Source organism: Leuresthes tenuis, unplaced genomic scaffold (genome assembly GCF_036924035.1).
Source record: "Leuresthes tenuis unplaced genomic scaffold, fLeuTen1.0.hap1 SCAF_1, whole genome shotgun sequence".
NCBI lineage: Eukaryota > Metazoa > Chordata > Actinopteri > Atheriniformes > Atherinopsidae > Leuresthes > Leuresthes tenuis.
This window is the reverse complement of record NW_027325355.1, coordinates 9,369,643-9,386,723: the sequence shown is the minus strand read 5'-3', so window position 1 is coordinate 9,386,723 and position 17,081 is coordinate 9,369,643. Positions and strand designations below refer to the sequence as shown.

At 42.8% G+C, this 17,081-nt stretch overlaps 2 protein-coding genes across 2 annotated transcripts in view; both read left to right on the top strand.

Annotated features, from left to right (window-relative positions):
• Nucleotides 1–17,081, top strand: part of LOC140291438 (uncharacterized) — an 873,052-nt gene that overhangs the window by 51,286 nt on the left and 804,685 nt on the right. The window contains exons 3-4 of the mRNA XM_072379413.1: nt 166–236; nt 1,859–2,143. Coding sequence (XP_072235514.1) covers nt 166–236; nt 1,859–2,143 — 356 coding nt within the window. The remainder of the gene's footprint in view (nt 1–165; nt 237–1,858; nt 2,144–17,081) is intronic.
• Nucleotides 2,784–17,081, top strand: LOC140295168 (uncharacterized). The gene is made up of 7 exons (XM_072379639.1): nt 2,784–2,834; nt 8,072–8,181; nt 10,192–10,365; nt 11,350–11,523; nt 14,609–14,655; nt 14,782–15,166; nt 17,078–17,081. The coding sequence occupies exons 1-7, from the start codon at nt 2,784–2,786 to the stop codon at nt 17,079–17,081; spliced, it is 945 nt and encodes a 314-aa protein (XP_072235740.1).

Below are 17,081 nucleotides of genomic sequence, written 5' to 3'. Positions count from 1 at the left end.
TAAAAAAAAAAAAAGAAGAACTTTACAACGGCCAAGCGTTTGATTTTTATTCAGCTTTGGCCACAAATTTTCAATTCAGTGCATCCCTAGTAATTTACTTTTGCATCAGTTTTATTAGTTTTTGTTGCATTATAGAGAACTTTCCAATTTTGTTTTTTCTTTTAGAGCAAACATGGAGACACCTGTGGAGCACCTGCAGGACCCTCCAACTCAAGCAGCTCCACCACCTTCAGCAGGTAGGAGTCTAACAGTTTCTGCATGGAGACATCAGTGAGGCAGAGACACATGATGCTCAAACTGACCAATCACAGCGACGGTTGTTTCTGTGTGGTTCTTTAAGCATTCAGTTAGCAGTGACTGTTAGACTCTTTAACTATGTTATAAACCCTTAATACAACTGCAGCAGTGGGCAAGAGGCAGGGTACAACACCCCACAGATCAGTCACAGCTCTGATATGTAAGGAAAAACACCAGTTACCATGGTGATAAGCGCCTCACTACAGTCTAACGTAATTTAAATTCCTTTAATTTAAAGATCTCTGCAGGCTGCCATTGGTGTGATACCATCATTGAACAGAATGTAGAATGAGTTTTTAGGTGATGTCTTTCCAGAATAACAAGTAACAGGTAAAGGAACCTGTTCTATCCCACTGATATCTGATCCAACACATCAGCCTTTATATCAGAGAGTATACGTTAGATTAAAATTAACTTTGGCCTATGTATTTGAAACACAAGAAAATTTCATTGAATCTCTACATTATTTTGGGTCACTGTCAGAGCTAACTCCGCTGCTTATCAAGTTCAGAGCTTGATGTGCAGCTGTCAGGATATTAATGGCAGATGGATATAAACTTTGCACAAATTATACAAGTTTTCATTTTGGTTTTGGAAACAAAAATCTAAAAAAGTTTTATTTGTAAATGTGTTTATTTTGAAAATGCTTCAGATTTTCATCACTACTTTCTACTATTAGCTTTAATTGATCTTCAAACAGATTCACCCATCAAAAACCATCTGGTTAAATATAAAACAAACCATTTCTGATCAAGATATCTTTGTTCTGAAACACAAACAACAGCAATGACTCTGAGAGTCTGGAAGGTTCATAAAATCAAAAGCACTCTTCTTGCACCAACCAAGTTGACTTAAATTTTTGGAATACCTTGATGTTCAGCCTTTTATATCATGAACATATTGTTTACATTAACACTCTGGTCCCATTTGCTCACTTGGTTTGTGTCAGTACAGTGGTGCAAGGTAGGGAGGACAATACAATACTTTGAATAATAATACTGTGACTATGGAAACTATGGTGGCAAAAAACCTGACTTAACAAGCCGTGAACATGGAAGATAAGTGAGGATTTCGCAATGACTGACTGAACGTGGAAATTGAATACTGTGGGGAGGTGATTAGTGATGATGTGCAGCTGTGGAACAGAAACAGGTGTCTTGAGTGAAGACTAAGTGACAGGGAAAAGAACATGACAAGAAAATAAACCAAGAACCTGAAAACATAACAAATAACCTGAAAACAAGATTAATCAAAACATAAAACATGACAGTTTGGGTGTGTGGTATTAGGACTAAACACTTTTTGGGAAATCTTCCACACAGACCGAGCTCCTCTTCCCTCAGCCTCACAGGTATATGATATCCCCTTATCAACAAAAGCACAATGAAAGCTATGTTCATGACATCATTCATCACTGACTGTCTCCCTGGGCTCCTGCTTCCTATTATCCAGCACTTTACTGTGTCAGCTTTCAAAATGTACATGAACCCCTGAAGTAGTCATGATTCATTATTTTTACATTTCAAGAACATTTATAGTTCATGTCTATGACATCTTGCAGAGAGCGAACTCAACAGAATACGAATGGAGTTTGTGAAGAGGGTGACGGAAGAAATCTTCAAGCAGTTGCTTGATGCCCTCTTAGCAGATGGTGTCTTCAGTGATTTGGAGAAAGAAGCAATAATCGAGGAGAACCAGACCAGAGCAGATAAGGCACGAAGACTCGTCGATGATGTAAAAAGAAAAGGAGAGGAAGCCTGCAGGAAGATGATGGAACATCTTCAAAAATTAGATCGTACACTTTCCTCTCAGCTGTGTTTGTTATCTGGCCCATCAGCACAAGAAGGTAAAGCCACATATTTCTGTAATAAGGGCTTAGAGGGTGCATGGGAGTTCGCCCAACTAGTATACATGTGTTTTGGAGACTTGGAGAAGGTATTCAAACGTGTCCCTCAGGGAGTCCTGTGAGGGGTGCTCCGGGAGTATGAAGTGCTGGACCCCTTGATAGGGGCTGTTAGGTCTTTGTATGACCGGTGTCAGAGTCTGGTCCTCATTGCCGGCAGTAAGTCGGATGTGTTTTCCGTTGAGGGGTGGACTACGTCAGGGCTGCCCTTTGTCACCAATTGTGCTCATAATTTTTATGGACAAAATTTCTAGGTGCAGCCAGGGGCCTGTGGGAGTCCGGTTTGGTGACCTCAGAATCAGGTCTCTGCTCTTTGTGGATGATGTGACTCTGTTAGCGTCATTGGGCCGTGATCTTCAGCTCTCATCGGAGCAGTGCAGCCGAGTGTGAAGCGGCTGGGGTGAGAATCAGCAAAATCGGAGACCATGGTCCTCAGCCGGAAAAGGGTGGAATGCCCTCTCCGGGTTGGGAATGAGATCCTTCCCCAAGTGGAGGAGTTCAAGTATCTCGGGATCTTGTTCACGAGTGAGGGACGGATGGAGTGGGAGATTGACAAGCAGATTGGTGCGGGGTGTCAGCAGTGATGTGGCCTCTGCATCGGCCTGTTGTGGTGAAGAAGGAGCTGAGCCAGAAGGCGAAGCTCTCGATTTACAGTCTATGTTCCTACCCTCACTTATGGTCACGAGCTGTGGGTAGTGACCGAAAGAACGAGATCACGGATACAAGCGGCCGAAATGGGCTTCCTCAGCAGGGTGTCTGGGCTCTCCCTTAGAGATAGGGTGAGAAGCTCAGTCATCTGGGAGGGGCTCTGTGTAGAGCCACTGCTCCTCCACATCGAGAGGTGCCAGATGAGGTGGCTCGGGCATCTGGTTAGGATGCCTCCTGGACGCCTCTGTTTCGGGCACGTCCCACTGGGAGGAGACCCAAGGGAAGACCCAAGACATGTTGGAAAGACTATGTCTCTCGGCTGACTTGGGAACGCCTCGGGGTCCCCCCAGAAGAGCTGGAGGAAGTGACAGGGGACAGGGACATCTGGGCTTCTCTGCTCAAGCTGCTGCCCCCGCGACCCAACCCCCAAACAAGCGGCAGATAATGGAGGGATGGATGGATGGATGGATGGATGGATGGATGGATGGAGGGTTCAGCACACTGGTCGCAAAGTACAGAGCAAAATAGACACATTATTTTGTTGTTGGCAGGCAGAAAGCTATTGGTTGTTATGTGTTGTAGGCTTTATGTAGTCAATAAGGACGATTAATCTGTCCTGTTCCCATCTTCGTTGCAATGCACCCCTGCACTGACAGTGATTCTGTGGGTGCAGGAGGGAACATCGCAAATAATTCACCCACACAACCAGCTTGTTGTGTCCATTTTTGCCTTGTCGTGCACTTTTCACAGCGACAAACCATCATTACACAACGCAAGCTGTAAAAAATGAATGGGTTACATAGTGAAGCGGTGGGATTGTCTCATGAGGTCTGAGAGGGCCATTAGTAGATGAGCAGTGTAATTTTTACAGACTTGAACCAACACCAATTCAGTTCTACATTAGTTTGTGTAGTAGCTGCATCTGTGTGAGTCCATCTTTAACCTCGGTAGAAGTGGGAGAAACATTCTTGGGAGATGCTCTTCAGTTGCATCTTCTGAGGGTTTATCTCTTGGTTTATCTGAGGGAATGTTTGGAGTAGCCTTTTTTCTGAGGGCTTTGAACAGAGTTATGGTTGCTAATGTGTTTACAGAAAATAATCTCTGATTTTAAGGTGTGTTTGGATGTGTGTTTCAGATGGAAGCTCCACCTGTGCAGCAGCACGTGAATGTAGGGTTTGCAGTAAAGTTTGGTGTTGAGGATCTTCTGCAGTTGTTTAATGTATTTATTATTTTCACATGGAGTGAGTGTTTTTAGTGGGATTATCTTCTTGTTTATCTTGGTTTGTATTATTCACTTATGGTTGGTAGTTTATTGAAAACTTGTGTCCTGTTTTTTTCTGAGGAAAGGCCTTGAGTTGCTTCCCTTGCGGAGGGCTTTGAGTTGGGTGTGTGATTTAAAACTCCAAAGGTTTTACACCAAACTGTTGTTTTGTCATAGGGTTTGCAGACATCTGATCCTCCCCGTCTACACTGTTGTGTGTTAGAATAAATTGAAAGGGACAGAAAAATGATTTGTGTCTTTCATTTGCAATTATAGCCTATATTAATAACTGTAACTGAGATAAGTGTCTCATCAGAGTTTGAGGTAAATTTTAATTTAAAGGCACATGACTTTATTTACTCGATATCTATGCTCCATACACTGCTCAGTAAGAGGAAACCTTCTTGTCTCCCATTTTGTCTTTCAGAGGTGCTTCACAGGTGTCAAAACAAACTCAAGTGTAACTTGAAGAAGAAGTTCCAGTGTGTGTTTGAGGGGATTGCTAAAGCAGGAAACCCAACCCTTCTGAATCAGATCTACACAGAGCTCTACATCACAGAGGGAGTGACTGGAGAGGTCAATGATGAACATGAGGTCAGACAGATTGAAACAGCATCCAGGAAAGCAGGCAGAGCAGAAACAACCATCAGACAAGAAGACATCTTTAAACTCCCACCTGGAAGAGATGAACCAATCAGAACAGTGATGACAAAGGGAGTGGCTGGCATTGGGAAAACCGTCTTAACACAGAAGTTCACTCTGGACTGGGCTGAAGGCAAAGCCAACCAGGACATCCAGTTCATGTTTCCATTCACTTTCAGAGAGCTGAATGTGCAGAAAGAGAAAAAGTTCAGCTTGGTGGAACTTGTTCATAAATTCTTTGATGAAACCAAAGAAGCAGGAATCTGCAGCTTTGAAGAGTTCCAGGTTGTGTTCATCTTTGACGGTCTGGATGAGTGTCGACTTCCTCTGGACTTCCACAACAAGGAGCCCCTGACTGATGTTACAGAGTCCACCTCAGTGGATGTGCTGCTGACAAACCTCATCAGGGGGAAACTGCTTCCCTCTGCTCGCCTCTGGATAACCACACGACCTGCAGCAGCCAATCAGATCCCTCCTGACTGTGTTGACATGGTGACAGAGGTCAGAGGGTTCACTGACCCACAGAAGGAGGAGTACTTCAGGAAGAGATTCAGAGATAAGAAGCAGGCCAGCAGGATCATCTCCCACATCCAGACATCACGAAGCCTCCACATCATGTGCCACATCCCAGTCTTCTGCTGGATCACTGCTACAGTTCTGGAGGATGTGTTGAAAACCAGAGAGGGAGGAGAGCTGCCCAAGACCCTGACTGAGATGTACATCCACTTCCTGGTGGTTCAGGCCAAAGTGAAGAAGGTCAAGTATGATGGAGGAGCTGAGACAGATCCACACTGGAGTCCAGAGAGCAGGAAGATGATTGAGTCTCTGGGAAAACTGGCTTTTGAGCAGCTGCAGAAAGGAAACCTGATCTTCTATGAATCAGACCTGACAGAGTGTGGCATCGATATCTCAGCAGCCTCAGTGTGCTCAGGAGTGTTCACACAGATCTTTAAAGAGGAGAGAGGGCTGTACCAGGAGAAGATGTTCTGCTTCATCCATCTGAGTGTTCAGGAGTTTCTGGCTGCTCTTCATGTCCATCTGACCTTCATCAACTCTGGAGTCAACCTTCTTGGAAAACAGCCATCATCATCAGCTCCTATCGCAAGGGCACAAAGATCTTTTTCTTTAAAGTCTTTGAAAAATATGTTCGTTTTTTGCTCTGGTGTCAATCAGCAGAAAGAACAACAAACAACCTCCCAGACATCTGAAACAAGAGAAGATCATTCTGCAGATTCTCTTCGACTCTTCCATCAGACTGCTGTGAACAAGGCCTTACAGAGTCCAAATGGACACCTGGATCTGTTCCTCCGCTTCCTCCTGGGTCTTTCACTGCAGCTCAATCAGAGTCTCCTACGAGGCCTGCTGACACAGGCAGGAAGTAGCTCACAGACCAATCAGGAAACAGTCGATTACATCAAGGAGAAGATCAGTGAGAATCTGTCTGCAGAGAGAAGCATCAATCTGTTCCACTGTCTGAATGAACTGAATGATCGTTCTCTAGTGGAGGAGATCCAACAGTCCCTGAGTTCAGGAAGTCTCTCCACAGATAAACTGTCTCCTGCTCAGTGGTCAGCTCTGGTCTTCATCTTACTGTCATCAGGAAAAGATCTGGATGTGTTTGACCTGAAGAAATACTCTGCTTCAGAGGAGGCTCTTCTGAGGCTGCTGCCAGTGGTCAAAGCCTCCAACAAAGCTCTGTAAGTACATGTTTGGTTTCAGTCAGTAATGAATAAGCTGCTTTCTGCATGTAATAAAGAATGAGTTATTTATTCTTACTTCTATGTCTCTAGTCTAAGTGTCTGTAACCTCTCAGATGAAGGATGTGCAGCTGTGTCCTCAGCTCTCAGCTCCCAGTCCTCCAGTCTGACAGAACTGGACCTGAGTATCTACGACTCAGGAGTGAAGCAGCTGTCTGCTGGACTGCAGAGTCCACACCTGAAACTGGAAACTCTTAGGTTAGATTTCAATTATGTTTTGATGTTTTTCTTTTTCATGCAATGTTGTGATGCTGTAATTTTAAAATATATTTTTAAATTTTTAAAGAGGACACATAATCAAAAATCCCTTTTTATATATCTTATATTTATATAGGTAGGGGAACATGCAGTTGTTGAGGGCTGTTCAAAAACAGTTTAAAAAAAGACAACAGAGGTGTACAGAAAAAAAGCTGAATAGAAATATTTTGAGAGATGTTTGGCCAACTCTCAGCAAAAGAGAATTCTTCCTTCATCATGAAAATACAAAACAAATGTTTTGTTCAATGAAGATTCATTGCTGTACGTTTCACATTCTGGTAGAAAACGAGCAGCTGTCCTTCCTTTTGATGTTCCCGTTCTTTGGATCAAGGTGCTGTAGCCACCTGCTGCTGTATTTACTAACTGCTCCTCACATTTTTGGATTTTCTCTTTAGATCGGCTGCAGCAAAATTACACAAATGTCTGAGCAAAGTTACAAATTTCATGTCACGATTAGACAGGGAGAGATTAAAAATGGGCAACTTGTAAGTCACATGCACAAACTGAATAATCTCAGTCTACATGTATTTTTGACATGAAACTAGTTCCATCTGAAAAGCCTTTTTCATTTGATGTGACATTGAGTCATGTCTGTGCATTTTGTTAATCTCTTATAATTTGTTTTTCTTTAGGAATATGCACTCATGTGTCATTAGAAAATATGTTTTTGGATCATGAAATAGAGATTAACAAAACTGTATATCACCTAAAAAGAAGCTATGGGGATATTTTGGCTTCACGGAGCAAATGTGGATGGATTCTTTTAATGAGCGTTGCTTTGACAGTAACATTAAATTTTATTCAATTCTAAGTAAGTATTGTGGTGGAAAAAAATAATGAATATTATCCAAGCACTGTTAAGGTGAAAAGCACTCAGGCAGGTTTATTGAATAGTTCTTGTACAAAAGAGAACAAGACTTCAACACAGAGCACCTGTGCCAGAATGTAACTCTGATTTCCAGTTTCAGTGCATGTCGTATTATACCTGAACACAGGAGAAGGAAAAAATGTATTTGTATCAGACTGTGCAAGCTAACTTCTCCTAGCTGGACGGTCTTGCGGAGTGCGCAAAGCAGAATATATAATGTAATACAGAAATGTTTTATTGGAAACATCTTATGCCTGGGAAAAGAAGACCAAGTCTCACAAGTCATTTAAACATGATGAGAAACAAGCATAAGGCTAAATAATAATTTTCATTACAGTATATTGTTGTTTTTTTCCCAATATTATCTCTTCAGCCTGGGTGTATGTAACCTCTCGGAAAAAAGCTATGGAGCTGTGTCATCATTTCTCACCTCCCAGTCCTTTCGTCTGATAAAGCTGGATCTGAGTAACAGCAACCTACAGGATTCAGGAGTGAAGCTGGTGTCTGGTGTTATGGAGAATCCAAACTGTGAACTAGAATTTCTCAGGTGAGGTTATTTTGATTCTTGGAGTATAGTGTGACTTTATATCATAAAAGCAACGGGTACAAAAGAAAACTTACTCTGCAACATGAGATTAACAGAATTAAACTAACAGTAATTCAGAATCAAGCTGTAACTCAACATTTTTATTTTATTCATGGACAGCTTTGACTGAAAAAGTAAAAGTGATGGTGAAGTTGTTTAGGGACACCAGAGTATTTAAATTTAGGATTTGTTGATTATGCCTGTAGTGAACTCAAGTGTGGAATTTAATACAAACTTAAGGCTTTAAATGACTGCAACATTCTTGATGTTGCTAATCAGCTTATGGAGCCACATTGCCCCCGAGTGGTCCGTAGTACTGAATAGTTTAACCCAAATCTAAGTCAACAACTTGCATATGACATGTGACATTTATATGAAATAATGCAACTGTTAACCAATGCATCAGCTGTTTCTTATTGTATTCTGTGTTTAACACAGGAAAATAACATTGTTTGGTTCATTATTTATATGTAATAACTTTACAGATATCCATCTGAATGTTGAGACTCATAACCATCATGTCATGTTATGTTATGTTGTTTTGATGTCTTTATATCCTAAGTTTATGCTATATCTTTACCCTTTATATCTTAAAAAGTTATGGTGTTTTTAGAATCCTCTGAACAAATCTTTATGAGACGGAGGAATGCAGGAGTCGAGTTGCTTTGAGGCACCCTCATTGCAGGTCGCCTTACAAAATACGCCCAGACAGACGTCACAACAGTTTCAGGCATACCATTGGCTGAAAGTGTAGCGTAGGCCTACGTCAAAAGGGAAGCTCTGTATTGATTGAGCAATCCTGTTACTGAAACCAGTCTACAGAGCATGTTTAATAAGTAGTACAGGTGAGAAATTTAAAATGATTCAGACCTTGATCTTTAGACACTGAAATAACCAGAAGTCGTGATGTTGTCTTCTATAATACAGTGTGATAAAGAGTACAGGGTGATAGATGGCATCCAAAGTATCATAGGCAGCTGGATATATTTTGATCACAATTTCCACTATCAAAAAGCAACATTTCCTCCAATAATCTGTTTTTAGGATGGAGGATAACTGCTTGTTTTTGTACAAAAACTCAACTCAACTTCATATATGAGCTCTAATGGTTAGTCTGTCATCAATCCAAAATCTATTGTAGGTTAGTGTGACACAACAAATTGATAAATAAGAGTAATGTATAACATTACTTATCACAGATGATGCAATGGTTATATTCAAGTATTTTGGAGTGAATATGTACAGAGTGAAAAAATGTGATCCAATTCTAGTCCAAATCAGCGACCACATGTTTAACAAAGGCAGATGAGTAGGGAGGCCTTGACCAGACAGGAACAATTTCTTGTATTCTTTTTTTTTAAACAGCAGGGTTGGATGTGTGTGTGTGTTGCTAAAGCATCTTAATTGCCATCTTTTATTGGGAGGATGGCAGGCATGGTTCATCATTTCCAGACGCTTTGCCAGTATTGTGGTCAGCATCCCATCCCCAAACAAACTCCTCCAAGGTGGCGAGTTTAGAGGCTAAAACAGACTGTCAAAGTATGGAACTATCTACAGCTTGGGAAGTCCAAGTCTGTTTAATCTCTTTATTAGTTCAGTGTGTAAAAACTCTAATTAAGCACATGGGGAAATTAAGCTATATTTTACAAGAGAAGTTTGTTCACCCTTCTAAACAGTGATATTATGTGGCTCATTTTTGTTCAGTGGTAAAGGCATAACAGGAGGTCTGAGACTCAATGGCATTTTTATTTGGAACAAATGGAACAAATGCTTCTAACTGTAAAGAGTCTTCTCAGACTGTTTTTGCTGCTACTCACTCTGTCACCCTGTCACACTATTTTAAGATGAATTTATATCTTGGTTTTATTTATACCAAGCAAGACTGATTCAGGTGATCACAGGTGAATCAGTCTCGCTTGCTGTCTGTCTTTCTTCCTTTCTAATGAAACATTCACCTTTTTTTCTCCTCAGACTGAGTGTCTGTAACATCTTGGAGATAAGTTGTGCAGCTGTGTCCTCAGCTCTCAGCTCCCAGTCCTCCAGTCTGACAGAACTGGACCTGAGTAACAACGACCTGCAGGATTCAGGAGTGAAGCAGCTGTCTGCTGGACTGAAGATTCAACACTGTAAACTGAAAGCTCTCAAGTCAGTATTCATCAAACTCAGTGTTGATTTATTTAATGAGTCACAGCACTGTGGAAGGTGTTGGATGGTGTCGGATCAGTTCTTTCTGCTATACCTGGAAAAACTTGTCTTGTTTTTAAGACAGATATCTAAAACTTTCTGCTCAAACTGTCTGAAGTTTATATGAACCAATGCTGAAACACATTGTTTTCTGTCTTTAACTGAACATGAAAGATGTGGAAATTTCTTGATTCAAAGACAGATCTTGATGTGGATGTGAAATATTCTGTATCACCGCAGCCTATAAAAATGGTGGTATAGTCTGGTTGTTTTTCTGAAGAAGATATTTTTGTAGTCTGAAAACTTTTTGCCACACTACAAATAAATTTCCCAAACTTTCTGGTGACTACAAATATCAAATTAGATGAACAGAATGAGGCTGAATTGTAGTGGATTGTTTCTATCTTGATAGATGAACATAGTCACTCATCACTCATCTCCTTCGCCTGTCCTCGCCTCCTCAGTCCATCATTTGGGACCAGTCTTGCCTCCCACTTGTCCACGTCCAATAGAATATCATGCCTCCTGTGCAATGTTGCACATATTTGTTTTCTATATATTCAGTCTGATATACTACTACTACTACATTACAAAGTCTAGATATGCAAGCAAAAGTGAAAACCACAAATTTACTTTTAAATTTAAAGAAGCTGATTTAGGAACTTGTCCACATAGTCAGTGGAGAATAGTTAAAACAGGAATAGAAGTAGAGACAATGGATCTACCTGAAGTTTTTCGCAGTAAAGTACTTATGGTGTCTCTGCTGAAATCTGAAAATGTGACATTAGCTGCAAACCGAATCAGTAACTTATAAACTTGAGACAAAGGAAAACAGAAACTCAATAAGACAATTCCTTTTTTTTTAATTGTTAACGTTTGATGACATTCAGCTTCAGTTTCAGAGCAGTTCTCTCAGAGTTTCTGTGTTGTTTTGTGTGTCTGCAGCCTGTCAGGCTGTCTGATCACAGAGGAAGGCTGTGCTTCTCTGGCTGAAGCTGTGACCTCCAACCCCTCCCATCTGAGAGAGCTGGACCTGAGCTACAACCATCCAGGAGACTCAGGAGTGAAGCTGCTCACTGCTCGACTGGAAGATCTAAACTGCAAACTGGAAACTCTCAGGTATGTCTGATCGAGTAAGGAGGAATCGGAAACACTTCATCTCCTTTTCACACAGTCTTTATGAGAAGCTGTGTTCAGTATGCCGCTGAGTTAATAATAATAATAACAACCTCTAGCTCACACACATTTAAGTAACTCTGTTCGGAACTTAATCTGTTTTAGCTGACGGATGAATTTATCTTAACTTAGTTGATATCAGACCTAATGACAGATCACACAGATACCCTGCCTTTGTAGGCTTGATTTTCGTGATCACTGCCCCATTGTGCAAATTAGCCAATAAAATGCCTACCTGTCGAATCTTTATCACAAGAGATTATGAGATTATCCCTCTCCCCAGCAGCACTCTCCAGTGCCTCCTGGGGGATCCCGAAGCATTCCCAAATCAGTGAGAATGTAGAATTTCTCCAGCATGTTATGGGCCAGGGATAGAATAGCCTGCAAAAGCAACTCTGGTACCACATACTGTCACCACAGAGTGCTCAAGGGATAAGTAACTCTGCGAGGATAAAGATCTGGTCCACTGTTCCACGACCTGGGTGAAAACCATACTCTCCCCCTGAATTTGAGGTTTGGCAATCAGTGATAGAGCGGCTGTGGCTCAGTGGTCGTCCAATAACCTGAAGGTTGACGGTTCGATCCCCACTTGATCCCCACTCACCGCTCAAAAGATTGGTGAACTGAAAGCTAGAGGGGTGGCAGTTCACCTCCTTGTCACAGCTGAGGTGCCCTTGAGCAAGGCACCATACCCCCATGCTCCCCGGGCACTGTAATTGGCTGCCCACCGCTCCAGTGTGTGGCATCTGTCTGAGTGTGTGACCCTGTGTGTGTTTTCAACAGGTGCCGACCTGGATGGGTTAAATGTGGAGGACAAATTTTGTGTATTTCATGTATCTACATGACAAATAAAGACTTTTTTTTCCCCCTTGTCCTGTCCAGCATTGTGGCAGCAGAATTGTAATCTGAATACCTTTCAAGCCAAACAGATTTGCTTTGCCAAGGGAAGCTTTATGAATGTAAAGCTCCTCTTGATGCCCATCAACTGCCCATTTATTTATTTTTGTTACAATATTTCACATGTAATAGTGCCGAACCGGACCGGGGGACAGGGAAAGGGGAAGCGCAAAGAAGAAGAAACAGAACAAAAATAGACAGAAAAACCAGACAACCAGCTGCTACACCTGTAAAAACAAAACAGACGACAATCCACGGCCTCTGTGGCCAGCTTTAGCGCCACCAGGAGTACCTGAAAGCAGACAAGCAGAGACTAACCAAACAAACAAACAAACACAAACAAGCACAAGTAGCAGCAATCACATACAACACAACTGTAGATATAGATGACCTGAAACCACAGGATAATACATCAACTGCTTAGCAAGCATGCTACTCGGCTAATGATTGCATGTGTGTGTGTGTGCATGAACATGCAATACCCATGGCACAGGACCTACATGATAACCGTGCTTAGTAATGAGTGTATAAGTGTACAGAGCCACAATCCACAGAAGCAGGCAGAGAGGGCCACAAGACCCAGGCCACCAGCAGCCCCAACGGAGCACAGAACCCAGGAAGTCCACCGCAGGGACAACCACGCATCCACCCAGAAGACCGCAGAGGAAGCCCCTGGAAAGAGCCCCCATAAGCATAGGGCAGAGGCCCCCCGGGAACCAGGGGCAACAGCCCACCAACCCCGCCAGGCCCCAGCCACCCAGACATGGGCCGTGCACCGAACCCGGGCCCCAGGAGCCCGAGCGCCCCCAAACCCTCCGTCAGAGTCCCCACCCAATAAACGGGAGGGCCAAGCGCCCCAGATAGCCAAGCACAGTGGGCCAGTGCATGCCCCAGTGCCCCTGGCCAAGTACCCTGGGAGTCAAGACGTGCCCACAGGTGGGTGAAGTCACGAGCAACGGGGAGAGGACACGCCGCCCCCCCATTGGGAGAAGCATAAGCAGGCCAGAGGACAGCAAGTCCCAGACCCAGGCCCAATCATCACCACACGCTTGCACATCCCATACATCTGCACATGTCCCCCCTCCCTCAACTCCACTGGGCCAACAGCCCCCCAGCCACCACAGACCCCGAACCAGCAATAACTCATCCTCCTGGCCCCTCCCACAACGTGGAAGAAACCAGGCAACAGGGGTGAGGGAAGACCCCTCCCCTCACCCCTCTGGCTCTTCAATGAACTCCGTTAGCAACCTCTACCAAAGTGATGAGCAAGTCCTTTTTCAAGTTCTTAGACTCTCCTTCCTCAATGAAGGGCATGCTGGTCAGATAAAGGACTTACACAAAGTCAGCAGTTCCCCACCCAGGCCAAGCACAACCTGAGCTGGACCTTGTTTTCCCTTTCTTAGCCAATGGTTTGAACGGTTTGCCAGAACATCTTTGGGGCCAACCAAAAGTCCAAAAGGCTTGAAAGGCCTTCTTCTTCTAACTGATTGCTTCTTTCATTGCTGATGTTCACAAGCAAGTGAAACACCACAGCAGGCACAGACATCGTTCTCTGCACCCAGAAGATGCTTCCACAGTGCAGGTCCTGAACACGGTCCGTTCATATTCCATGTTCTTAAACTCACCTTGTAGGTGAGAAAAGCAATCTTGGAGGTGTGAGTTGTAGATCTCATGGACAGACCTCTCTGACAAACATTCACACAGTACACTTGTGCTTACCAGGTCTGTATGGCAGTCTTCCCCACCAGTAGATCCACTGACCTGTATCTGAACTGCCTTTCTGAGCTAAAATCATCAATTGATGATCACAGCTACGAGCCCTTAACTCACTAAACATACTACAGTTGCAGCAGTGTTGTTCAGGCTGTTCACAGCAGAGTTAAACTGCAGTTTAACTCATTGGTGATATGGTCTTCTCCTCCTGCATGATTCCATGAAGATAAACTGAAAAGATCCTATTGCTAGAACATGAAAAACACAACCATTAGATAGGACATTCCAGTGGATGTATCCAGATGTTGGACTGTTCCTTTCTCAGTGTAGAAACAAAGTGTGTGTGTGAGAGCCATATAATGTCCATGTTTGCATGCTGAAAGAGACTGTGCTGCTCTGACCCCCCTCCTCCTTTCAGGGTGGATCCTGCTGGAGAACAATGGTTGACACCAGGTCTGAGGAAGTGTAAGTGTGTTCTTCATCTGATTCATGACATCCAACCATCTTCACACTGTCACATCACTCACTGATCAAAGTGAACAGATGATAGATCAATAACTGCAGCTGGATTGTGTTTGTTCTCTCCATCAGATTCCTGTCAACTCACAATCGACACAAACACAGTGAACAGAAAACTGGAACTGTCTGACAACAACAGGAAGGTGACATGTGTGGAGGAGGATCAGTCATATCCTGATCATCCAGACAGATTTGATGACTGTCCTGTGCTGCTGTGTAGAAATGTTCTGACTGGTCGCTGTTACTGGGAGGTCGAGTGGAGAGGAAAAGTTGATGTATCAGTGAGTTACAGAGGAATCAGAAGGAGAGGAGACAGAGAGTTTGTGTTTGGAAGTAATGATCAGTCCTGGAGTCTGAGGTGCTCTGATGAAGTTTACTGTGTCTGGCACAATAACAGAGTAACACTCATCATCAACACCTCCTCCTCCTCCTCCTCTGTCTCTAACAGAGCAGCAGTGTATGTGGACCGTCCTGCTGGCACTCTGTCCTTCTACAGAGTCTCCTCTGACACACTGATCCACCTCCACACCTTCAACACCACATTCACTGAAGAACCCCTGCATCCTGGATTTACAGTCTGGTCACCTGTTTCCTGGTTGTCTCTGTGTTGAGTATAAAGAGTTTCCTCCTGTCAGAGAATCACTGTTGAACAGATAGTTCAGTCTGTACATGTCTGTCTCTTTCACTCAGAAACACCTTTTCAGATTCATGGATTCAGTCAGTTTCTGTTTGAAACTCTTCTAAATGATTCCTTGGAAACTTCTTCCTCTTCTAGTCCTTTAAAGATGGAAGCTGCCATTCTTCCAGGATGTTGTTTTTCTGTGTGTTTCCAGTCAAAGCTTCACACTGAATATCAGTATGTTGTGTTTCTCTGCAGCTCACTTCAACTGAGACCATTCAGTTCATGTCAGCTGCAGTTAGTTTGCTGCACATGTGACAAACTGTGATATCAGAGAGGAATCACTGAGCTGCAATCAGCCAAGATGAATTTCCAACCTGCTGACAGATCTTCACTGATTCTGCTCCAATGTTTAGGGACTCTGGTTTAAACTGATAGAATTACTCAGTTCTGTCAGAGACAGTCGAGTTCTGTTAGAAAACCTTCTTCCTGGTTAACTTGTCATAGGTGTGATGACTCTGTGATGACACCAGCAGAGAGTTTGACCAAAGCCTGTCTCATACATCTCACTAAGACCTCAGAAAATTGGGTCAAATTGTTAGGAAAAAAAGGCAGATGTGTCTTTCTATTCAAATGTGTTTTAGTTTGTGTTGCAAAAGCTTTTAAAAAAACATGGATCATATAAAGAAAGCAGCAGAACTGAGTGTTTGTGTTAATATGGTGTTATCTACTCTAAATATTGTTTTCATTCTATCTGTTCTGTTTCCTGTCTGTCTTCTCTGTTAATTATTCACAATAATAAAGCTGAACTTCAACCTAAATGCAGCCGTGCTTCCTTAAAGCGTAAATGATTCAATGAATCTGATGCTGATGTTTCACAGAGATGTTACTACATTGTTGTTTGTTTGATTGTTGAAGATTTGGATCATATATTGATATCTGACTGGAGTTATTTTCCCCATTAAATGTGTAAATCTTCCACCTCTCCATTAAAACAAAACTTGTTTCTGCAGAGAGTTTTATTCTGAAATAACTGAGTCATGCTTTTCGATCAGGATCCATCACAGACCAGACTTCCTGGAAGCTGAAAAACAGCTGGAAGGTCGCGCACGTGTGATGATCAAAAGTTTACAAAATTCTTGGTTTTCCTGCTGTAAACATTCAACACATTAGTTTTTAAGAGGTTGAAAGCAAAATGTTGCAAAGGTGAAAATCTTTCTCTCACAGCGGTTGTGTTTTTCTGAGCGGTCTGATGTCTGTCCCGTGACCAACTGGACTGGAAACATCACTAAAACAATGAAGCTGCTGTTTTAGCAGCCTCATGAAGTCGAGTGTCGTCCTGCTGTGAAAAACAGCAGCTGAGAGCTCAGATCAGGCATGAGGAGGGAAAACTGGGCAGAAACCTTCAAACACACCAGACTGAGAGCTGAAAGCACCCAACCACAGAGCCACAGCCAGGACCAGGACCCACAACCAGAACCAGGTACCATAGCTTTGGCAGAACTAACAATCAGCCACTTTAAATATGTTTTAAGCTGTTAAAATATTTTCATTTTACACTGATTAGGGTCAAATGTGGAACTAACAAATACAAAGAGTCTTTAAGATCAGATTACAGTTTAAGTACAGACGGTTCACGCTTTGTTGTCCTCTGGTGGGACCATAAAGATGTGAAATGACAGCTGATCATCATGCTGATTTAGCTGCTGCTCTGATGCCACATGTTAACATCTGTCTGTTTGTCTCCAGGTGA

Excerpts from the sequence above, each read along its gene's own strand:
- LOC140295168 (XM_072379639.1), top strand. The coding sequence starts at position 2,784 with ATGTGGCCTCTGCATCGGCCTGTTGTGGTGAAGAAGGAGCTGAGCCAG. Across the intron at positions 2,835-8,071 it reads AGAAGGAGCTGAGCCAGAAG|TCCTTTCGTCTGATAAAGCT; the intron begins GCGAAGCTCTCG and ends CTCACCTCCCAG. Across the intron at positions 8,182-10,191 it reads TGTGAACTAGAATTTCTCAG|ACTGAGTGTCTGTAACATCT; the intron begins GTGAGGTTATTT and ends TTTTCTCCTCAG.